At 36.5% G+C, this 25,542-nt stretch overlaps 1 protein-coding gene across 9 annotated transcripts in view; it reads right to left on the bottom strand.

Annotated features, from left to right (window-relative positions):
* Positions 1 to 25,542, bottom strand: part of LOC123529310 (ELKS/Rab6-interacting/CAST family member 1-like) — a 423,378-nt gene that overhangs the window by 12,873 nt on the left and 384,963 nt on the right. For all 9 annotated transcript variants that reach the window (XM_053521352.1, XM_053521353.1, XM_053521354.1 and 6 more), the window contains one exon: positions 16,468 to 16,615. In XM_053521352.1, the coding sequence (XP_053377327.1) occupies positions 16,468 to 16,615 (148 nt within the window). The remainder of the gene's footprint in view (positions 1 to 16,467; positions 16,616 to 25,542) is intronic.

Raw genomic sequence — 25,542 nt, 5'->3', positions numbered from 1 at the left:
CCAACATTTTATTTTAAGTCATTACAGGATTATTATTCAGCAGTTCTGTGCCTGCCCCCTTGGGTTTTGTTTGTGATTTTATTCAGCCAGACCAGAGTTATGGCCCTTCACTTAATAAAAAATATGCATAAAATGAATATAAGTTTGTGTCACACTTTATCTTAAAACGTATCTGACCACGGGTCAAAGAGGATGAATATTATTAAGCATGTAAATTTGTGCACCCTAGGTTTCATTCAGGATTTCTTTTGGTCATACTAGTGTTATGGGCCTTGATTAAGTAAAAAAAATAATGCATAAGTGCAAACAAATTTGTGTTGCCTGTATCTCAAGAAGTATTTGAATTAGAGTCAGAAATTTTCAAAATATCAGGGGATTGTTATAACATGTGAACTTGTACATTTGGGTGTTCTGTTTGGGATTTCATTCAGCCAGTCAGGAGTTATGGTCTTTGACTTAGCGAAAAATACACATTAAAGTGATGAAACATTTAATTGTGTTGCATGTATCTAAGATATTTCACCCAGAGTCATGAAACCATGATGTATAGGTGGACGGATAGCTCAGTGGTTTGCACACTGGCCTTCAAATCCTGAGGTCGGGGGTTCGATCTCCGGCAGCTACTCTGGAATTTTCAGAAACGCTTTTCAGTGTTTCCCACCCAACTAGAGGTGTACTGGTCAGGAACCCAAGCAATCCTTACGTGTATCAGTGCTATACACTGGGCACGCTAAAGAACCAGGCTGTCTATTTGCAACGATTGTATCTGATTTCAAATCTCTCTGTCGTGGGGGCTTTGTCTCACTCTGTCCCTCTGGTCAGATCACTCTGTGTCTGTACTAGTAGAGGATGAATTATGCGCCCTGTGTGGTTGCATTTGAACTATGTAAAGTGCCTTTGAACGTGAAATTGATCATGAAAAGGGCGCTATATAAATCTGGTATAATTATAATAATTATGTACATGCAGTGACAGGAGGTGGGGGCACCTGTGTCCTTTATACACACATCTAGTTTTCAGTTTGGAACCACTCTTGTGTCTGCTTCTGGAAAATCCAATACTGGTGTCATATGAGAGGTCATGGTTGTGACCCCATGGGGCTCAAACCCACGACCCATGAATGAGCGAAATTGCCATGTTATAACATGCAGCAAAGATGCTGTTACTGTGCTGTGGTAACTGAGGCCATCTCCTGTGTGTCATGTCCTGTATTTTGTGGTGTTTTCATTTTGTCAGATATACAATTAATGTCATTTGTCTTTGATAAAGCTTGCAAGACTGAAATTTAAGAAATAGAGTGACTGACAGATTTCATTTGTCCTATTTTATATTTGATAGACTCCCTATATACTGCTTTGCTATTTTAAAGTCTTTTTTGTTGTTGTTGTTTTCCCTTTATTATAGTGCCAAATAGAAAGATATTCATTTAGGTCTGGAGGGAAAAAAATGAGATGTGTAATATTCAGTTTAATTAAAGAAAATGCAGACATAAATTAGTAAATTTATGATTGTATTCTGTTGTATAGTAATACCATTTTACGTGAAAAAAATATTAAATTCATCAGAAACTTTAATTGAAATTTTACTGCAAAAGAACACTTTTGCCCATTTTGCAAATACAATCTCTCCGGATTTACATGAAAAAATCTTGCTGTTAAGTCTGATACTTTAAAATAGGCTGTTATATTCTTCAGTTTCAATTATGTTCTTAAATGTTTCATTTAAAATGAGTATAAAAGTGCTAGTATGCTTTAGTTGTATTTACTTTTTTGTACATACTGCCTTGTTGCATGACATAATTTTACCAACTTCAACAGAAAATTTCCTGCAATAAAGGCGTAAGTCCACTTACGCCCATCTTGCATATAAAATTACTCCAGATTTACATGAAAAATCATGCAATAAGGGCTTAAGTCAAATGTTTTAAAATATACTGTTATTTTGTCAAATTTCATTCATGTTGTTTAATGTTTCATATAACATGTCTAATATTAAGTGAAAAACTTTGGTAAATTTGTATGTGACTGAACACAGAAGAAAACAAGTAGTTTTTTTCTTCTCTTGTAAAGTTTTCAAAAATGTAGTTACGCCCTTATTGCGTTGAACCCTCGATATGACCCCCAGGGCGGGGCCATATTTGACCCTAGGGGTATAATATGAACAATCTTAGTTGAAGACCACTAGATGATGTCACATACAAGATATCAAAGCCCTAGGCCCTGTGGTTTTGGACAAGGGGTTATTCAAAGTTTTTCCCTATATAAGTCATTATAAACTATGTGACCCCCAGGGCGGGGCCATATTTGACCCCAGAGAAATAATTTGAATCATCTTGGTAGAGGACCACTAGATGATGCTTCATACCAAATATCAAAGCCCTAGGCTCTGTGGTTTTGGATAAGAAGGTTTTCAAAGTTTTTCCCTATATAAATCTATGTAAAATATAGAAATAAACAAAGGGCCATAACTCACTCATAAATTGTTGAACCAGTCTGATTTTCAGAGGGACACAACTAGTGTACCAATACATCATTCTGACAAAGTTTGGTCAAAATCCCCCCAGTAGTTTCTGAGGAGATGCGATAACGAGAAATTGTTGACGGACGGACGGACGGAATGACGGACGGACGGACGGACGGAATGACGGACGGACGGACCACGGACGCAGAGTGATTTTAATAGCCCACCATCTGATGATGGTGGGCTAAAAAAATCAGTATGACTGGGTTAATAACTACCGAGGAGTGCAAAACATGTTTACAGTAAATCCAAGTGTCACCGACTGTTGTGTATTATACATGTTTGACACACATGTAGCTGGAGGAAAGAGTTGTTTTTCACAGGTGAATTATTAATTGTTTGTTAGACAAGCAGGGCCTTTTCCACCTGTCTCAAGGGGCCGAATATCGGCCTATTCTCAATGCCCATGAGGCTCCATTTTTTACCAGTTTGAAGCAAAAAACTCCCAGTCATAAGAAATAATTCCCAGCTGAAATGAATTTTTGATTTTTCAAAGAAAAGTTTGTTCGGTAATAAAATCACATAAATAATTGTTGGAAAAACCAACCCATTACCATTTTTAGAACATGAGTGTTATTTCCCCTTATGCAGATATGCCATTTTCTTCCAATGTTTACCAAATTAATTTGCTACCAAATCGAACTTATTTCATTGAAAATTGGATGAAAACACACTCATTGCATCAATATACATTAATTTGGTAAGGGTAAATACAGTCATGTTGATGCATTTCTGTTTTCTATTTTTCATGTCAAAATCATTAATTTTATGATCAGTATTTTTATACAAAAGTGGGTGGGGTAAGGAATTTACATAATTTATGAGTTGTGTTCAGACCAATTTAGAGCTTCGTTTTTTTTCAGTCCTTGAGTAGAATAGAATGTTAATGCGTGTTCACCACCATTTCAGACCTAAATTGAGACTTTGTTTCTACAAATTTAATCTGTTAAGAAAGTTTAAAGTTGGAACAAGAGGGAGATTCTGTAAGACAGCATGCTCGACTTTTCTCAGTGATTGACTCTGAATTAAAGCTTTGCCAGTAAAAGGGGCATAATAGTCAATAGCTTTGAATGTATCAGAGATATTGGACATTATATAAAACCTTAAGCAAAAAATGTAAGTTAAATAGTGGCATAACTCTTGTCAAAATTCAAATCAAGAGTTATGAGGATTGTTTCTTCTGGTGTAGACTTATATACGTTATTGTATGGCCTAAAATGTTGGATTTTGTCTCTAAGTTTTGTGTCCGTGCGCTTAATTTATGTCGATAAAAAACCTCCAGTTTTGAGACCCCAACTCCAGCTGAAAAATGGCAAACCTCCAGTTTTGGGATTCTGAACTTATCATATGTATGGCTTCGTGTCTGAACAAACAGCTTTAAAAGTTTGTTGCTTGGTATCCTGACCCAGAGGCATTTCATATTAATGCTTTTAGTCTTGACTGGTCTACATTTTATGCATACATATTTCCTCCTTTCAGTTTACTGATGAGGTGCCTGCAGAAAATATACCAAGATCGAGCAGAATGCTTTCTTGTTTGTCCCTTGTAGACAACACAATGTTGGTGGACAACCCTTATGGAAATGTTAACAGATTTTCCAAGAATCATTCTACAGAACAGCAGTACACTAGCTCTTCCGCACAGCGAGAAAGCCTACCCTCTTCACAACAAAATAGTGCTGATTGTATGCAGAGTATCAGGAAATCGCTCCAAAGCAGAAATATTTTGGGAAAATCTCTAGACATCTTGTTACAGTCTTGGAGATGTAGCACACAAAAAAAGTACTCGTCTGTTATCAAAAAATGGTTTCTGTTCTGTAACCAAAGAAAAATTAATAACTTGCAGGTTTCTTTAAATGATATTCTAGATTTTCTAACTGATTTATTTGAAGCTGCCTGTGCGAAAATAGAACAGGAAAGTAAGTAAGTAACGACTTTCTTTAAAGTGGATAACATATACGGCATTGGAAACATTTTTCAAAACTGATTAACAAAATGGGCCACTGTATACAATGTATATCTATGTACAGAACATCAAACATACATGTAATAAACTATATACAGATATAACAAACCTGAAAGGAGAACATTATAATATGGAAAGAAGCAAAAGGCAATGACAATGAATCAATTTTATGTAAAAATGTACATAAACATTTAAGATATACCAAGTCAAGAAAAACTCAAAATATGACAACATGAGACTATTAATATTGCTTTTGTATACTAATTATATATATTTCAGAGAAATGCAACTGAAGATATGATCTTTTGAATTTTTCTAACGTATCTAATGAGCGTATATGTATAGGAATGTTGTTCCAAATTACAGCTCCAGAGTACTGTAATGATTTACGAAAGAATTCAATTTTTGGCTCTGGTACTTTAATTTCATTGTTTTCATTTTATCTAAGTTGGCGATCACTTGTTTGTTTTTCAATAAATTTTGAAGCAAGGTGTTCAGTAGAGTGATCTTTAATGGATTTATAAACAAGGATTGCCTTTTTATGCTTTATTCTTTCAGAAAAAGTCATCCATTTTAATTCTTTAAACAATTCAGCTGATGGAGCGTTATATTTAAGAAATAATATATCTCATCCAGTGATTTGTCGTTGAATAAATCATTGTTTGGAATTCAGATGCGAAGGAATTATATCACGAGGGCGCATCTGAACGACAAACAATGATTTATTCAAGAGCAAATCACTAAATGAGATATATTATTTCGATTCTAACACGTTACCAAGGATTTTTAAGTACATCCTTGACGACTTTCATTAAATATTTGCCCATTTGCAATTGGTTTCTTTTCCAGCGCGCCGCTATGTCGTTTTACGTTATGACGTAATAACTGTGACGTCAGAACAGTGATTTGTTTTATAATAAATCACTGTTTTCTGCCTTCTTTGTTTAATAGGAAAATGAATCTGATCGTGTTAGAATCTTTGTAAAGTATGATTCTTGCGGTTTTTGAAATTTTAAGACAGTTTCTAGAAGCTCATCAGTACAGTTCCACCATATAGTACAACAATAATCAAGACAGGGTAAAATGTAAGAACTGAAAAATAGTTTTCTTGAATGTAGGTTCAGGTAAGATTTTATTCATAAAAGTATATATAAATTGGAATCGCATTTTTTCACAGTATGTTCAACTAGGAACTTCCAGTTCAGATGTTCATCAACATGTACTCCTAACAGCTTTTCATGAGATGAATATGATAGGGGCTGACCCTGGATCTGTATGCTATTAGAACTGATGTGATTTTTAATTTTATTGTTGTTATAAGGAGCTGTGATATACATAGTTTTAGTTTTAGATATGTTTGGAAGCATTGAGTTTTCTTTGCACCATTCATCTACTTTGTTAATGTCAGATTGCAGGGTGTTGTGTACTTCAGTCACAGTTTTACCAAATGCAGACATTGTTGCATCATCAGCAAACATGTCAACGGATGATTTATGTGTGTGTAAAGGAAGGTCATTTATATATAGTATAAAAAGTATAGGCCCAAGAACAGAGCCTTGTGGAACTCCCGCAGAAATTTCTTTGGGAGAAGAAAGCTGTCCAGATACACATACTTGTTGAGAGCAGTTCTCTAAATACGATGATAACCATTTAACAGAGGTTTCACTGAACTTATACAGGTTTAATTTTTCTATTAACAAAGACTTGGTTTACAAGGTCAAACGCTTCGTTAGATCCAGAAATATAGTGCCAACAAAAGAGTTTTTATTAATGGCATTAATCCAGTCATCAATTATATTTTAAGTGCAGTCTCACAGGAGTGATTTGCTCGAAAGCCTCATTGTTTGGAATGCAGAAGATGATAAGTTTCCAAGAAATCCTTTATTTGATTCAAAACATGCCTTTCAATAAGCTTAGATAATATTGGAAGTACTGATATTGGTCTATAGTTAGATTTGTCAGATTTTGAATGCTTTTTATAAATTGGTGTTATTTTGGCTGTTTCCTGGAAATTTGCATTGTGTTAAACTTAGGTTAATTATCTTTGTGAGAGGTTGAGCTATTATTTGATTACTTATCTTTGATATTCTGGAGCCTATGTCATCTAACCCAGTTGCCTTCGATTCATCTGGTGATTTTAATTCCTTTAATATGAATTCTTCAGTAATGGGTTGTATTTGAAATGAGTTATTTTCAACTTTACTTTCAACAAATTCTTTAATGAATTTTTCACTTTCAGGTGTAAGATGTTCTGGTGGATTTGGTACAGTTTTAAAAACATTTGCAAAAAAAAAGTGTTAAATACTTCAGCAGTTGCCTTTGGATCTATTATTGGATTTCCATTATCGTCATTAATGTAATTGGTTTGATAATTTTTACTTTTACCAGATAAGTCTTGGAGATGTTTCCATAACTTCTTAGTGTCTTTCTTACTGTTGTTGATATTTTGTGAGTAAAATGACTTTTTTGCCTCTTTAGTAAGAGATTTTACTTTTTTCTCTCCAGAATTTGAATTCACCTTTGTTTTTTGACCTCTTAGCTTGAGTTTTTGAATTTATTGCATTCTTGATTTCTGTGCTAAACCAGTCCGGTTGTTGTTTATACTTATCCCGATGCTCTTTCTTAGGCAGATGCTGATTCATAACTTCAAGAAAGATTTTTTATGGGGCCTCTTTTTATACCAGGGGCATAATTTGAACAATCTTGTTAGAGATCTACTAGGCAATGCTAAATACCAAATATCAAAGGATTTGGCCTTGAAATTTCAGACAAGAAGATTTTTAAATTTTTTCTTATATAAGTCTATGTATAACTTGAGACCCCCAGGACGGGGCCTCTTTTCACCACAGGGGCATAATTTTAACAATCTTGGTAAATGACCACAAGGCAATGCTTCATACCAAATATCAAAGGCCTAGGTCTTGCGGTTTCAGACAAGAAGATTTTCAAAGTTTTTTCCTATACAAGTCTATGTAAAACTTGGGACATCCCGGGGTGGGGCCTCTTTTCACCCCAGGGGCATAATTTTAAAAATCTTGGTAGAGGACCACCAGGCAATGCTTTATACTAAATATCAAAGGCCTAGGTCTTGCGGTTTCAGACAAGAAGATTTTCAAAGTTTTTTCCTATACAAGTCTATGTAAAACATGGGACCCCCCAGGGCGGGGCCTCTTTTCACCCCAGGGGCACAATTGGAACAATCTTCATAGAGGACCATTAGATTATGTCACATGCCAAATATCAAGGCTCTACGCCTTGCAGTTTTGAACAAGAAGATTTTTAAGGTTTTTCCTTTCGGTTGCATGGCAACCAGAGTTCTGCATGGAATTCAATTCTTTGAACAATTTTGAAAGGGGGCCACCTGAGGACCAGTCCTGTGAAGTTTGGTGTAATTCTGCCCAGTGGATTTCAAGAAGATTTTTTTAGAAAACGTTGACGGACACATGACGCACAACGGACATTGAGCGGTCACAAAAGCTCACCATGAGCCTTTGTCCTCAGAAAAAATATCTAAGTCCAAAGGACAGGAACAACAAAGGGAAGAAATTTAACCAAAAAGAAAAACAAGAGGGCCATGAAGGCCCTGTATCGCTCACCTGACCTATTGACCTAAAGATCAACAAGATTAACATTTTGACCAAGTTTCATTAAGATATGGTCATAAATGTGGCCTCTAAAGTGTTAACTAGCTATTCATTTGATTTGAACCCGTGACCTAGTTTTTGACCCGACATGACCCAGATTCAAACTTGACCTAAAGATCATCAAGATTAACATTCTGACTAAGTTTCATGAAGATACAGTCATAAATGTGGCCTCTAGAGTGTTAACAAGCTTTTCCTTTGATATGACCTAGTGACCTAGTTTTTGACCCCATCTAACCCAGATTTAAACTTGACCTAAAGATCATCAAGATAAACATTCTGACCAAGTTTCATTAAGATATGGTCATAAATGTGGCCTCTACAGTGTTAACTAGCTTTTCCTTTGATTTGACCTGGTGACCTAGTTTTTGACCCGACATGACCCAGATTCAAATTTATCCTAAAGATCATCAAGTTTAACATTCTGACTAAGTTTCGTGAAGATTTAGTCATAAATATGGCCTCAAGAGTGTTAACAAGCTTTTCCTTTGATTTGACCTGGTGACCTACTTTTTGACCCCACCTAACCCAGATTTGAACTTGAGCTATAGATCATCAAGATTAACATTTTGACCAAGTTTCATTAAGATAAGGTCATAAATGTGGCCTCTACTGTGTAAACTAGCTTTTTCTTTGATTTGACCTGGTGACCTAGTTTTTTATCCTACATGACCGAGATTCAAATTGGACCTTAAGATCATCAATATTAACATTCTGACCAAGTTTCATGAAGATACAGTCATAAATGCGGCCTCTACAGTGTTAACAAGCTTTTCCTTTGATTTGACCTGGTGACCTAGTTTTTGACCCCAGATAACCCAATATCGAACACGTTCAAGATTTTATTAAGGGTAACATTCTCACCAAGTTTCATTAAGATCAGGCCAAAAATGTGACCTCTAGAGTGTTAACAAGCTTTTCCTTTGATTTGACCTGGTGACCTAGTTTTTGATCCCAGATGACCCAGTATCAAACTCGTCCAACATTTTATTGAGGGTAACATTCTGACCAAGTTTCATTAAGTTCGGGCCAAAATTGTGACCTCTACAGTGTTAACAAGCTTTTCCTTTGATTTGATTCTGTTACCTAGTTTTTGACCCCAGATGACCCAATATCGAACTCATCCAAGATTTTATTGAGGGTAACATTGTGACCAAGTTTCATAAAGATTGGGTCAAAATTGTGACTTCTAGAGTGTTAACAAGCTTTTCCTTTGACTTGACCTGGTGACCTAGTTTTTGACCCCAGAAGACCCAATATCGAACTCGTCCAAGATTTTATTGAGGGTAACATTCTGACCAAGTTTCATTAAGATTGGGCCAAAAATGTGACCTCTAGAGTGTTAACAGTCAAATTGTTGACGACGGATGGACGGACGGACGACGACGGACACAGGGCGATCACTAAAGCTCACCTTTGAGCACTTTGTGCTCAGGTGAGCTAAAAATTCTTACAAGGTACATATATGTCAAAATTCACCTAAAAATTGGAGGTACCATCCATGTTGTACCACAGAAAAGTGGTCTCGGTTTTTCCCTATCGCCAATAATAAACAAGAGGGCCATGAAGGCCCTATATCGCTCACCTGACCTATTGACCTAAAGATCATCAAGATTAACATTCTGACCAAGTTTCATTAAGATATGGTCATAAATGTGGCCTCTAAATGTTAAATAGCTTTTCTTTTGATTTGACCCGGTGACCTACTTTCTGACCCTACATGACCTAGATTCAAACTTGACCTAAAGATCATCAAGATTAACATACTGACTAAGTTTCATCAAGATACAGTCATAAATGTGGCATCTAGAGTGTTAGCAAGCTTTGACTTTGATTTGACCTGGTGACCTAGTTTTTTGAACCCACCTGACACAGATTTGAACTTGAGCTATAGATAATCAAGATTAACATACAGACCAAGTTTCATTAAGATATGGTCATAAATGTGGCCTCTACAGTGTAAACTAGCTTTTCCTTTGATTTGACCTGGTGACCTAGTTTTTTATCCTACATGACCCAGATTCAAACTGGACCTTGAGATCATCAAGATTAACATTCTGACCAAGTTTCATGAAGATACAGTCCTAAATGTGGCATCTAGAGTGTTAACAAGCTTTGCCTTTGATTTGACTTAGTGACCTAGTTTTTGACCCCATCTGACCCAGATTTGAACTTGACCTACAGATCATCAAGAGTAACATTCTGACCAAGTTTCATGAAGATACAGACATAAATCTGGCCTCTACAGTGTTAACAAGCTTTTCCTTTGATCTGACCTGGTGACCTAGTTTTTGACCCCCGTTGACCCAATATCAAACTCATCCTAGACTTTATTAAGGGTAACATTCTGACCAAGTTTCATTAAGATTGGGCCAAAATTGTGACCTCTAGAGTGTTAACAAGCTTTTCCTTTGATTTGAACTAGTGACCTAGTTTTTGAACCCACCTGACACAGATTTGAACTTGACCTATAGATATTCAAGATTAACATACAGACCAAGTTTCATTAAGATATGGCCATAAATGTGACCTCTACAGTGTAAACTAGCTTTTCCTTTGATTTGACCTGGTGACCTAGTTTTTAATCCTACATGACCCAGATTCAAACTGGACCTTGAGATCATTAAGATTAACATTCTGACCAAGCTTCATGAAGATACAGCCATGAATGTGGCCTCTAGAGTGTTAACAAGCTTTTCCTTTGATTTGACCTAGTGACCTAGTTTTTGACCCCACCTGACCCAGATTTGAACTTGGCCTATAGATCATAAAGATAAACATTCTGACCAAGTTTCATAAGCTTACAGACATAAATCTGGCCTCTACAGCGTTAACAAGCTTTTCCTTTGATTTGACCTGGTGACCTAGTTTTTGACCTGGTGACCTAGTTTTTGACCCCGGTTGACCCAATATCAAACTCATCCAAGATTTTATTGAGGATAACATTCTGACCAAGTTTCATTAAGATTGGGCCCAAATTGTGACCTCTAGAGTGTTAACAAGCTTTTCCTTTGATTTGACCTAGTGACTTAGTTTTTAACCCCAGATGACCCAATATCGAATTTGTCCAAGATTTTATTGAGGGTAACATTCTGACCAAGTTTCATTAAGACTGAGCCAAAATTGTGACCTCTAGCAAGCTGATCCTTTGATTTGACCTGGTGACCTAGTTTTTGACCCCAGATGACCCAATATCGAACTCGTCCAAGATTTTATTGAGAGTAACCTTCTGACCAAGTTTCATTAAGTGTTGGCCAAAATTGTGACCTCTAGAGTGTTAACAGTCAAATTGTTGACGACGGACGGACGGATGATAGACGACGTATACAGGGCGATCACAAAAGCTCACCTTTGAGCACTTTGTGCTCAGGTGAGCTAAAAAGTTACTAAATAAGCTATTTATAGTAACATAAAAGGGAAGTAATTAAAACAAGAGCTGTGACTAATGGTGACAAATGCCCCCCGCAGCACCTTGACCTTTGGCCTAGTGACCTTGACCTTTGACCTGGTGACCCCAAAGTCAGTAGAGGTCGTGTACTCAATAAGTACTATCAGCATGTGAAGTTTGAAGGTCCTGGGTGCAGTGGTTCGCGAGTAAAGTGCCTTCATGCAAAAAGTTAATGTTGTGATGAACAAACGAACGAACTGACGGCTAATATGCCTCCCTTCCGGGGCATAATTTTTTTTATTGTAAGTGAACAAAAGAAGGATCTGCCAAACATGAGGGCAATAATGGCCCTACATCGCTCACCTGTCATCATTGCACTTCAAGACAAGAAGGTCAAAAAATCATAATCAAGATCAATCAAAAGAATCATGAGAAAATAAAGATATGTCAAAATACACCTATAAATTGGAGGTACCATCCATGTTGTACCACAGGAAAGTGGTCTCGGTTTTTCCCTACAGCCAATAATAAAAAAGTTACTAAATAAGTTATTTATAGTAAAATAAAAGGGAAGTAATTAAAAAAAAAATTATTGTAAGTGAACAAAAGAAGAATCTGCTAAATAAAAACAAGAGCACTGCAATGCAACTCAAATGCAGAGCAATACACACACAAAACAAAGTCATATGACCTTAGACCCCTAAGTGTGACCTTGACCTTGAAGTGAGCCATCCGAAACATGCGCTCTGCACATCGTTTTCATGAGGTGAACATTTGTGTCAGGTTTCTTTGAAATCCTTCAAGGGGTTCAAGAGTTACAGTGCGGAAGGGAAATTGCTAACCAGCAGACAGACAGACAGACGGACACTGAGGCGATAACATAATACGTCTCTTAGGGCGTATAAAAAGGAATCGAGATCTTATGGTGATACAAGCTGTGTGCAAGTTTGGTTAAAATCAAATCATAAATGAAGCTACTATTGTGCAGACAAGTCAAAATGGCTAATTTTGGCCCTTTCAGGGGCCATAACTCTGGTACCCATTATGGGATCTGGTTAGTTCAAGAAAGGAACCAAGATCTTATGGTGACACAAGTTTTTATGCAAGTTTGATTAAATTCAAATCATAAATGAAGCTGCTATTGTGCAGACAAGGTCAAAATAGCTAATTCTGGCCCTATCAGGGGCCATAACTCCGGAAACCATAAAGGAAACTGGCCAGTTAAAGAAAAGAATCATGACCTTGTGGTGATACAAGTTGTGTGCAAGTTTGATTAAAATCAAATCATAAATGAAGCTGCTATTGCGCAGACAAGGTCAAAAAAGTAATATTGGCCTTTTCAGGGGCCATAACTCTGAAACCCATTATGGGATCAAGCTGGTTCAAGAAAGGAACCGAGATCTTGTGGTGACACAAGTTTTGTGCAAGTTTGACTAAATTCAAATCATAAATGAAGCTGCTATTATGCAGACAAGGTCAAAATAGCTAATTTTGGCCCTTTTAGGGGCCATAACTCTGGAATCCATAATGGGATCTGGCCAGTTCAAGAAAGGAACCAAGATCTTATGGTGATACAAGTTGTGTGCAAGTTTGGTAAAAATCAAATCATAAATAAAGCTGCTATTGTGCAGACAAGGTCAAAATAGCTACTTTTTGCCCTTTCAGGGGCCATAACTCTGGAACCCATTATGGGATCTGGCCAGTTCAAGAAAGGAACCAAGATCTTATGGTGATACAAGTTGTGTGCAAGTTTGGTTAAAATAAAATCATGACTGAAACCACTATCGTGCAGACAAGAAATTGTGGATGGACGACGGTTGATCACAAAAGCTCACACTACGTGACAGGTTAGCTAATAAAAACAAGAGCACTGCAATGCAATGCAAATGCAGAGCAATATACACACAAAACAAAGTCATATGACCTTTGACCCCTAAGTGTGACCTTGACCTTGAAGTGAGCAATCCGAAACATGCGCTCTGCACGTCTTTTCGATGAGGTGAACATTTGTGTCAGGTTTCTTTGAAATCCTTCAAGGGGTTCAAGAGTTACAGAGCGGAAGGGAAATTGCTAACCAACAGACAGACAGACACCGAGGCAATTACAAAATACGTCCCTTCGGGCGTATAAAAAGGAATCGAGATCTTATGGTGATACAAGTTGTGTACAAGTCTGGTTAAAATCAAATCATAAATGAAGCTGCTATTGTGCAGACAAGGTCAAAATAGCTAATTTTGGCCCTATCAGGGGCCATAACTCTGGAACTCATTATGGGATCTGGCTGGTATAAGAAAGGAACCAAGATCTTATGGTGACACAAGTTTTGTGCAAGTTTGATTAAATTCAAACTATAAATGAAGCTGCTTTTGTGCAGAAAAGGTCAACAAAGCTAATTCCGGCCCTATCAGGGGCCATAACTCTGGAACCCATAATGGAATCTGGCCAGTTCAAATAAGTAACTGAGATCTTGTGGTGATACAAGTTGTGTGAAAGTTTGGTTAAAATCAAATCATAAATGAAGCTGCTATTGTGCAGACAAGGTCAAAATAGCTAATTTTGGCTCTTTCAGGGGCCATAACTCTGGAACCCATTAAGGGATCTGGCCGGTTCAAGAAAGGAATTGAGATCTTATGGTGACACAAGTTTTGTGCACTTTTGATTAAATTCAAATCATAAATGAAGCTGCTATTGTGCAGACAAGGTCAATACAGCTAATTTTGGCCCTTTCAGGGGCCATAACTCTGGAACACATTATGGGATCTGGCCGGTTCAAGAAAAGAACCCGAGATGTTATGGTGACACAAGTTTTGTGCAAGTTTGATTAAATTCAAATCATAAATGAAGCTGCTATTGCGCAGACAAGATCAAAATAGACAATTCTGGCCCTTTCAGGGGCCATCACTCAAGAACCCATAAAGGAATCTGGCCAGTTCAGGTAAGGAACCAAGATCTTATGGTGATACAAGTTGTGTGCAAGTTTGGTTAAAATCAAATCATAAATGAAGCTGCTATTGTGCAGACAAGGTCAAAACAGCTAATTCTGGCCCTTTCAGGGGCCATAACTCTGGAACCCATTAAGGAATCTGGCCAATTCAAAAAAGCAACCAAGATCTTATGGTGATACAAGTTGTGTGCAAGTTTGATAAAAATTAAATTATAAATAAAGCTGCTATTGTGCAGACAAGGTCAAAATAGCTAATTTTGGCTCTTTCAGGGGCCATAACTCTGGAACCCATTATGGGATCTGGCCAGTTCAAGGAAGGAATCGAGATCTTATGGTGATACAAGTTGTGTGCAAGTTTGATTAAAATAAAATCATAAATGAAACCACTATTGTGCAGACAAGAAATTATTGATGCACGGACGACGGACGAAGGGTGATCACAAAAGCTCACCTTGTCACTATGTGACAGGTGAGCTGAAAAACTGTTCAGTATTTACCATGAAAATTGACATTACAATGAAATGACTTATCATTAAGTTTTAAACCATATAGTTAATTCATTGTTCCTTGTAACTTGTCATACAGGTGAACAGTTAAATGCAGGTAGGACTATTATTTGTGTTACTGAATGATCTCTAGTACTATAACTACCATATGTAAAGTGCTAAAAGCAAAATCTGTTTTATAATCTAACTGCTTAGAAAGTGATAAAGTAAACTTTCCGACATGTCTAAGCAGGAAAATAACATATGTGATGCTTGACTGTCAATCCAGAGGTCCGGGTTTGAATCCCGGTCCAGGCACTGGAAATTTCTGAGATCTCTTGAGTGTCTCCACCTAACTAGAGGCTGTACTGGTTCTTCCCAGGAAGACGGCTTCGCGTGTATCTTTGCTATACACCCGCACGTTAAAGAACCAGACTGTCATTCGAATGAGCTAGGCTCAATTAGCGGACATGTCTGTATCTAAAACGTTCTCTCTGTCTGTTCTGGGGGATTTATCTCACTCTGTCCCATTGGTCAGATCGCTCTGTGTCTGTACTAGTAGAGGGTGAATTTCGCGCCCTGTGTGGCTGCCTCTGCTATATGTAAAGTGCCTTTGAACGTGTTTATCATGAAAAGGGCGCTATATAAATCTGGTATAATGAATGAATGAATGAATGAATGAATGAATGAATGAATGAATGAATGAATGAATATGTAAAACAAAATAATGTTACAAAATAGAAAAATCAACTTTGAACTAGAGCTGCTTTTGAGAAATGCACATGTCTCCCACAACTGCCTAATCATCTAAATAGTAAGTCAGTCTTTTTTTTACAGTTTACTTACTAAAAATATACCTTTGAAGAGTAAAAAGGCTGATTTTGGGTAATTCAAGGACAATAATTCCAAAGTGCCTCGGCCGATTTGGCTAGTTATCGACCTTGGCCGAGGTCTTATGGTCAAACACATTTTATTTAAGTCTGGTGAAGATCGGATGAGAAATGTTCAACTTAGAGCACGGACAAGAGTAAAAAGGCCTATTTTCGATAATTCAAGGGCCATAATTCCTAAGAGCCTCGGCTGATTTGGCTAGTTATCGAACTTGGCCGAGGTCTTACGGTCAAACACATTTTGTTTAAGTTTGGTGAAGATCGGATGAGAAATGTTCGAGTTAAGAGTGTGGATAAGATTTGTGACAGACAGACAGACAGGAGTAAATATCAATATGTCTCCCACACCACTGTGTGGTGGGAGACATAATTATTCTGAAATATATCATTTCTTGCAAGATTTTTTTCCCAACGATTTTCTTTAGCCATGAGGCAACCAGTTTTTGAAGTCGGACGGACGACGGACGACTGTACGCCGGACGGTGAGCGATCACAATACCTCACCCTGAGCACTTTGTGCTCAGGTGAGCTAAAAAGCCCATACTGAGCAGACAGATGGTAGGATGACTGGACCAAAAATACTATGTCTCTCCCACCCCCTAAAACATTTGGAAGAGATTTTTAAAAATACCAGTTTTTTCAGCTGCTGTTTTAGTTCATCTTTTTTGCGACTGAGCCCATCAATTTCTTGTATATTGTTTTGTTTCCTTGTACTTGTCATTTCCAGCATTCCAATGTTACTGTCTATCTGTGTAATTGTTGACTGTAATGCTTCCTGTCTGAAAAAATAAATATCTTCATAGTTTGACAGAAAGTCATCAATCAACTACATAATGTGACCATAGGACACTGGAGTCCCCGCTTCCTGTCATTGTAAATGCTTTCATACAGGGAAAAGTGACCACGCTCTCCGGCGGCCATGTTTTTTGATGAATCAAAATAATCTGAATAATCTTGGTAGAGGGTCACACAAGGACCATTTGTGTAAAATTATTATAAAATCGGGCAAGCAATTTCACACAAGAAGATTTTTAAAGTTTCCATTATATACATATAGGGAAAAATGACCCTGCCCTCTGGCCGCCATGTTTTTTGTTGAATCAAAATAATCTGAACAATCTTGGTAGAGGGTCACACAAGGACCATTTGTGTAAAATTGTTCTAAAATCGAGCAAGCAGTTTCATACAAGAAGATTTTTAAAGTTTCCACTATATACATATTGGGAAAAGTGACCACGCCCTCTAGCGGCCATGTTTTTGAAGAATCAGTATAATTTGAACAATCTTGGTAGAGGGAGACATAAGGACCATTTGTGTGAAATCATTTATAAATCGGACCATCGGTTTAGGAGGAGATGTTGTTTGAAGTTTTTTCTATTTTTAGCTCTGACAGCCCCTATGTGCAACCAAGTGGAACCATTTGAACAACTTTGGTAGAGGACCACCTAAGGAACATCAAGGCCAAGTTTCATCAAAATCCATTCATTGGTTTTGGAGGAGATGTCGTTTAAACACGAATGTTGATGATGGACGACTAGATGCACGCACGAACGTATGATGGACGACGGACACAGCATGATCACAATACCTCACCATGAGCACTTTGTGCTCAGGTGAGCTAAAAATGCATGTAAAGAACAATGTTGGAGCCATGCCAACTAGAATTGATACAAGAGGGTCACTGACCCTAAAGCACTCACCTGTGTACAAGGCCTCAAGTGTGTTTTTATAAGTACAGAGTTTGGTTTCTTCTATGTTAGCCTATATTATATACATGTCACACACACTTTTGAACCTAGGGCAATAATTTGAAGAATTATGGAAGACATTACAAATCTGATCACACACCAAATATCAAGGCTCTAGCTATTATTGATTCAGAGAGAAAAGTGACCACGCCCCCTGGCAGACGTTAATATGAAATTAGGCAAAGTGTCAAAGCAAGCTTGATGTTACAACGAAACTATTCACTACTCAAAAGAAAGTGGAGATTCTAGAAAGTATTCAAATAAGGAACGAAGGTAGTAATTCACTGATTATGGCTCTGTGGTCACACCGAAAGTATTCTATGTCAGTATATAGTGCTATTTTCCCGCCTAGTAAAGGTCATTTTCATGCCAGATATAAGCTGTAGTTATTCTTTATTGTAAAGGAGAATGTTTTCGTACGTAATGTTATATTGTTCCAAGTTTGTGTAGAATCTGCTGGGTAGAATGAAAGTGAATGTAGGTACCTGCTGATGTCTTCCTACGCAATATTATCGTTTTTATCATGTATCTCAGTCACATGACCATGGTTTCACTGCATTATGGAAAACCCAATATTTTTTGTTATTTATTGATTGTCTATAGACAGACCTTCAAGACATTCAGGACTATCTCGCAAGAAGTGAAAGGCTGGAAATGCTGACAAGAAAATGCTATGCATTGTCATTTTACATTGAATATGTAGCGGAGACATGCAGTACATTCTAACCTATAAAGAAAAACTGTCATTTTGTGAAAATTTCTTTAACCCAGGTAAAACTGGTATTTTCTTATCTGAATTTTATTATGGACACAATTTAAGACAAGAGCTCATAGAACACCACATGCCCCCCTTGATGCATTCAGTAATTGCACAAGAAACAGAAATTATTTGGTCACTGTGCTCAGAAGTTCTACTGTTCTTGGTCAAACTCACCGTGACCTTGACCTTTGACCTACTGACCTCAAAATCAATAGGGGTCATCTGCTGAAAATGATAAAGCTCCCTATTAAGTTTCATGATCATAGGCCCAAGCATTCTCGAGTTATCATCTGGGAACCGTTAAACTGTTCAGTGTCACTGTGACCTTGAACTTTGACTTACAGATCTCAAAATCAATAGGGGTCATCTGCTGGTCATGATCAACCTCATTATCAACTTTCGTGATCCTACGCACAAGCGTTCTTTAGTTATCATCCGGAAACTGTTAAACTGTTCCTGGTCACTGTGACCTTGAACTTTGAGCAGTGTCCTCAAAATCAATAGGGGTTTATCTGCTGGTCATGACCAACATCCTTATCGTTTTTCATGATCCTAGGCCCAAGCGTTCTTGAGTTATCATCTGGAAACTGTTTAACAGTTCTAGGTCACTGTGACCTTGACCTTTTACCTTCCGATCTCAAAATCAATAGGGGTCATCTGCTGGTTATGACCAACCATCCTATCAACTTTCATGATCCTAAGCCAAAGCGTTCTTGAGTTATCATCTGGAAACAGATTGGTCTACATACAGACTGACCGACCGACCGACATCTGCAAAACAATATACCCCTCCTTCGAAAGGGGGCATAAAAATCATGGTTTGTCATTTTCATATTTAATACAAAATTAATACTTTTTTCCGAAAATTAGGCTTAGTCCTGATTTTAAGGTGTGCCCCTCACCTTGGTTTCACATCAGGGACATTATTACAGAAATTGACGGCTTTTTGAATACTTACAGCTGTTCGTTGAAAAGTAATAGAAATAAGAAAAGTAAGATAATAAACATTCTATCAAACTTTTGCAAAACTGCTGACAATTGACTTATTTACAATAATAATTTATTGTAACCAAAATTGTAATGATTTTTAAACCTTTGACATTTCTGTACAGTAATTCACTAGATATGCCTCTGTAGAGCCGATTACACCGTGACGTTGTTTGCCATTCGTCACGTTTGCTCAAGAATATTACTGGCATGCTTTTCCAATTTCTTTCTAGAATTTTTCTTTAAAAAAAGTTATATTTTTTCCATCTAGCTGAAAAAAAAAAAAAAAAAAAAAAATACTCAAACCGCATATGATAAACTTACCGTCTTATATTAAAGACACAACTGACTTTATTGAAAAGATTAAAAGTTTCAAATTCAAAAGTAAGGCTACTTATTTAGTGACACTAGATGTTTCTTCTCTATACACAAACATACCGCACAGCGACGGAATAGACGCATGTAAATATTTTTTGGACGAGCATTGCCACGGAAGATTGAAAAGTGACGATGTCGCAAAGCTCATTAAACTTGTTCTGCAAAATAATTATTTCAAATTTGATGAAGATTTTTATCTCCAAAAAATGGGTACTGCGATGGGCAGCTCAATGGCACCATCATACGCATCGTTATTTATGGGAAAATTTGAACAAGACTTCCTTAGAAATCGAGATCTACAACCGACACTTTGGCTGCGTTTCCTGGATGATATTTTTATGGTGTGGGATCATTCCTTGGAAGAACTAGAACTTTTCATCAGAGAGTTAAACAGTTTTCATCCTGACATAAAGTTTACGCATACTATTTCACAAGATTCGCTCTCGTTTCTAGATGTAAATATATCCAAGGGAGAGAATTTATGTGTCGAAACTAACATATATGTGAAAGAAACTAATAACCACCAGTACCTGGACTATACATCATGTCATCCCAAACAATGTAAGAACGGTATTCCGTATAGTCAAGCAAAACGTTATAGACGTATAATATCAGATGATGACAAGTTCAAACATTCATTATCACAGCTTCGTGAATTCTTCGTTGACAGAGGTTACCCACATGATGTGTTAGACCGTGCCTTCCAAAAAGTAGTCAATATATCTCAGCAAGAAGCTTTACAGACTCAAGTTGGGGACAAAAATAGTGTAATTCCTTTTACTATTGTGTATGATCCAGCGCTTCCACGTATTGGTAACACTATTAATAAATACTGGAGTATTTTGAACCTATCAAAAAGCTTTACAACTAAATCCGTTTATGAGAACTCTAAACCTGTTGTTGCCTATAGACGTCCGAAAAATTTACAAGACTATTTGATAAGTTCAGAGTTCAATAAGCAAAGTGATAAACTTTATCTCTCACAGAGGTGTAATGGTAGCCGATGTTCGCATTGTACCAATATCGAAACAGGTTCAGAATTTACCAGTCAAATGACTGGTCAAGCATACAGTTTACATCATAACGTAAACTGTAAAAGTAACTGTGTAATTTATTTGATTACTTGCAAAAATGTGACAAACAGTATGTGGGACAAACTAAGCAACCTGTATCAAAACGCATGAACAGTCACCGATTTGATATTAATAGTTTTACTGACCCTACTTTTTCCTCAATGGTTGCATCACATTTCAATTTACCAGATCATTGCTTAAAGGACTTTTCTTTTATGCCTATTGATGTTGTAAGAAATGACATTGATCGTCTCTGCAAAGAAACAGTGTGGATACATAAACTGAAAACGCTCTATCCAGATGGTTTAAATTCTAAAGTTTTATTTGATATTAATTGACCAATCAACTAATTGTATTGATCTACATATATAGATATGTAATGCCGAGTATATCGTTGTTTTTTCCTATTTCTGTTTTTTATATACATAAGTATAGGAAATTTTGTATAAACACTATCCGACAATTTACTCGGTATGTTTGTTAAATCCGTTTAAAGGAACGTTATTTTTAATTTATTTAACATTGTAAATAATGTAGATCTAAACTTTGTATACATTTTACCGCTTTTTTACGCGACGTTGTTTAACGACGTCACGTCCGTTGTTTTTATTGTTATTCTTCCCTGAGGAAGGCTTAACGCCGAAACGTTGGAAGTTAATAATTATCTATGAACAAACGCTACACGTGTTGTTGTTGATTTTTCTTATTTGTTAATTCCATCTAGCTGGAAACTTTGATAAGTAATTAATAAGTAACTTAAGCAACTGGATGACGTTCTCTCTTCACTGGAAAGAAAACATTTTCTCGCCAACAGCTGCGCCTTCCAGTGAACGTTTTAGAATCCATCAAATGTATGAAAGTTTTTCCTTGAGCTCTCTGTTAAATACGAAATTAAATGTATCCTTCTGTCGCGTTCTATGTATCTATATCAGTTTCGTTTTGTCTCGTTGGTGCGGATACCAAAACAACACACACAACTTTCAAAATCTTGTTATGGTGTGTTGGCGTGTGTGCCAGAACGACACAAAGAAACGTGTTGCATAAACTGTGTGCAAGTCAACGCAACATCAAGAAACATCCTAAATTAGCCATCTAAGATAAACCAACAACAGCATTTACACCTGACGACATGCTGAAATTATTACGTATATAAGAATTAAAACATCACGCAAAATATTTGAAGACGAGTTTCAGATGTTATCATCGAAGAAATGAAATTGTTTTAACAGGCTGAATACAAAAAGACAAGTTTTAAATAAAAAGGTATACATCAGTTGACAATTTCACGGCAATGTATCATGTTTTTTATAAGTGACGTTAAAATGTGAAGAACATGAAAATGTGAATAAATGCAAGGGCCATAATGCCCCTCTAATCACCTGACAACTTGTTTTGTAGATTCTCACTGACACTTCTTTTTTAAATTTAGCTCAATATATGCATGTATGGAGACAAAATGTGGAGTCATGTTTTGAGGCGGACAGACAAAATATGTCTCATTTTCAAATGTGGCATATACAATTGGCGTTAAAACAATATGAAATCAAAGTAAAGTAATACCATGAGAACTGAACAAAGGATACCACATTCTTTATATAAAAATAATAATTGGCTAAATACTTGTGAAAAGGAATAAGAATGTCAAAATGCAGTTCTTCTCAGATGACACTGACCTTTATTCTGTAGACAAAAAGAAACGCTAACATTGTGTTCATCTACAAAGTTAATAGAATATTAAAATAGTTGATATAAGAATTATTTTATACAAAAGTATCTAATGTGTCATTTTTTCACTTGGTGGCATGACCTTTTACGTAGAAACAACAATATGGGGTTACGATGGCTCAAAGAAACCGTAAAATCATATTTCAAACATAGCAACACGATAACATTGTACGCATGTAGGTATCTTCTTTTATAACAAGACATTTTAGACTTTGTGTTTGCAGATACTACAAGATTATTTTTGCCTTTGACTCCTGATTTACTTGAATTTGAAATGTCATGTGTATAATATTGTTTTATTTAATGGTTAAATCTTATTAAAATCATGTCCTGCAAACGATAAGCTTACATTAAGGAAACATCTTATTTTTAAAAGCTTTTGTAATGATGAAAAGCTTATAGCCATACATGCCATATCTCCCGCCGGGAGACTTTTTCTCCCGTATTTTCAGTATATCTCCCGGTCTCCCGCAGGGACATGAAAACCTCCCGTAAAACAAGAGCTGTCCGTAAGACAGCCAAGCTCGACTATTCGAAATATTGTCACAGAAGCAGGAAATTATTACCCAAAATGTTAAATATCAAAAGAGTTTTAAGTTTGAAAGGGGACATAATTTGACCAAAATGCATATCAGAGTTATGGGACTTGATGCTATCAACTAGTTTTATAACCCCGAAGAAACATGTTAAGTTTCAATTCCATATCTGCATTAGTTTTGGAGATAGTAACTTGAATGTAAAACTTTAACCAGAATTTTCTAAGTCCAAAAGGGGGCATAATTTGCCCAAAATACATGTCAGAGTTATGGACCTGATTCTGTCAACTAGTTTTATAACCCCGAAGACACATGTGAAATTTCAATTTAATATCTGCATTAGTTTTGGAGACAGTAACTTGCATGTAAAACTTTAACCAGAATTTTCTAAGTCCAAAAGGGGCATAATTTGCCCAAAATACATGTCAGAGTTATGGGACTTGACCCAGTGAGGTAGGTAATTGATCTAGAAAAAGAAAAAATAAGTTTTAAATCCATATGCCTTTTAGTAATAGCTGTATGTACTTGCATGCAAAACTTTAACCAGAATTTTCTAAGTCCAAAAGGGGGCATAATTTGGCCAAAATACATGTCAGAGTTATTGGACTTGACCTAGTGATGTAGGTAATTGATCTAGAAAAAGAAAAAATAAGTTTCAAATCTATATGCCTTTTGGTAATAGCTGTATGTACTTGCACACAAAACTTTAACCAAAATTTTCTAAGTCCAAAAGGGGGCATAATTTGGCCAAAATGAAGGTCAGAGTTATGGGACTTGCTGCTATGAACTAGTTTTATAACCCCGAAGACACATGTGAAGTTTCAATTCAATATCTACATTAGTTTTGGAGATAGTAACTTGCATGTAAAACTTTAACCAGAATTTTCTAAGTCCAAAAGGGGGCATAATTTGCCCAAAATACATGTCAGAGTTATGGGACTTGACCCAGTGAGGTAGGTAATTGATCTAGAAAAAGAAAAAATAAGTTTTAAATCCATATGCCTTTTAGTAATAGCTGTATGTACTTGCATGCAAAACTTTAACCAGAATTTTCTAAGTCCAAAAGGGGGCATAATTTGGCCAAAATACATGTCAGAGTTATTGGACTTGACCTAGTGATGTAGGTAATTGATCTAGAAAAAGAAAAAATAAGTTTCAAATCTATATGCCTTTTGGTAATAGCTGTATGTACTTGCACGCAAAACTTTAACCAAAATTTTCTAAGTCCAAAAGGGGGCATAATTTGGCCAAAAACAAGGTCAGAGTTATGGGACTTGCTGCTATGAACTAGTTTTATAACCCGGAAGACACATGTGAAGTTTCAATTCAATATCTACATTAGTTTTGGAGATAGTAACTTGCATGTAAAACTTTAACCAGAATTTTCTAAGTCCAAAAGGGGGCATAATTTGCTCAAAATACATGTTAGAGTTATGGAACTTGACCCAGTGAGGTTGGTAATTGACCTAGAAAAAGAATAAATAAGTTTCAAAGCTATATGCCTTTAAATGATAGCTGTATGTACTTGCATGCAAAAACTTAACCAAGGTGTGACGCCGACGCCGACGCCGACGCCGACGCCGACGCCGACGCCAGGGTGAGTAGAATAGCTAGACTATTCTTCGAATAGTCGAGCTAAAAATAAATTCAGAAAAAAAAGTCCTCAGTCGAAAAATCGTATCTCGGACCCAATGTAGACCTTTAGAAAATACTTGAAATTCAATATCGAGTAGCCCGGAAATACTCTTCAAACATAATTTTGATAGTTGTCTATAATCCCTAGCTTGTTTATCGAGAGATACACGCCTGAGGCATTAATTATCTTTCCACCTACTGTCACCATCTGCAAACAATTAACCATTTAATCTTACCCGTAGGCAATTGTAAACATGTGCATTCGAGATTTTAGACTGATTCAATAACATCAAAGTCGCTGATCCGTAGTTTTCAAAACAATATGTAAACCAGTCTTAAAATTACGTCATTTTACCGCCACCTGCCAAAGTGTACTTTCCTTTTCGCTGACCTCAATATTTATCGAGCCATCAGAAGATGAGACAGGTTAGTGCTAACACCGAGTTCATGCTTCTCAATTTAAATACTTGCACAACATGAAAATCAAAAAATCAACCACAATTTAACATAAATTGGCGAGTTAATGTCAGACTACACAGAATTTCGGACAAACATGAATTCGGATAAGTGAATTTCATGAGATAAATTGCAATTCATACTGCCCAAAGAATTGACTGCCATTCCTTTGTGATATTGTCATATTGCAATAATTAATGGGAGAAGAATTCCCAGTTTAAATACATGTAGTTTTAATCTAAATATGGACAATCCAGCAATAGAACGACTGTCATTTTTGTTTTAACAAATTCATTTCTGAAAAGAAATGAGTGCCCTTAAAAGGCTGTTTTGACATGATATCTCCGCAATCTTTTGAGTATTGTATGTTTAAACATGTCAAAAAGATCACTCTCTCCAGATGCAGAA

Source organism: Mercenaria mercenaria, chromosome 13 (assembly GCF_021730395.1).
Source record: "Mercenaria mercenaria strain notata chromosome 13, MADL_Memer_1, whole genome shotgun sequence".
NCBI lineage: Eukaryota > Metazoa > Mollusca > Bivalvia > Venerida > Veneridae > Mercenaria > Mercenaria mercenaria.
This window is presented reverse-complemented; position numbering and strand designations above follow the sequence as displayed.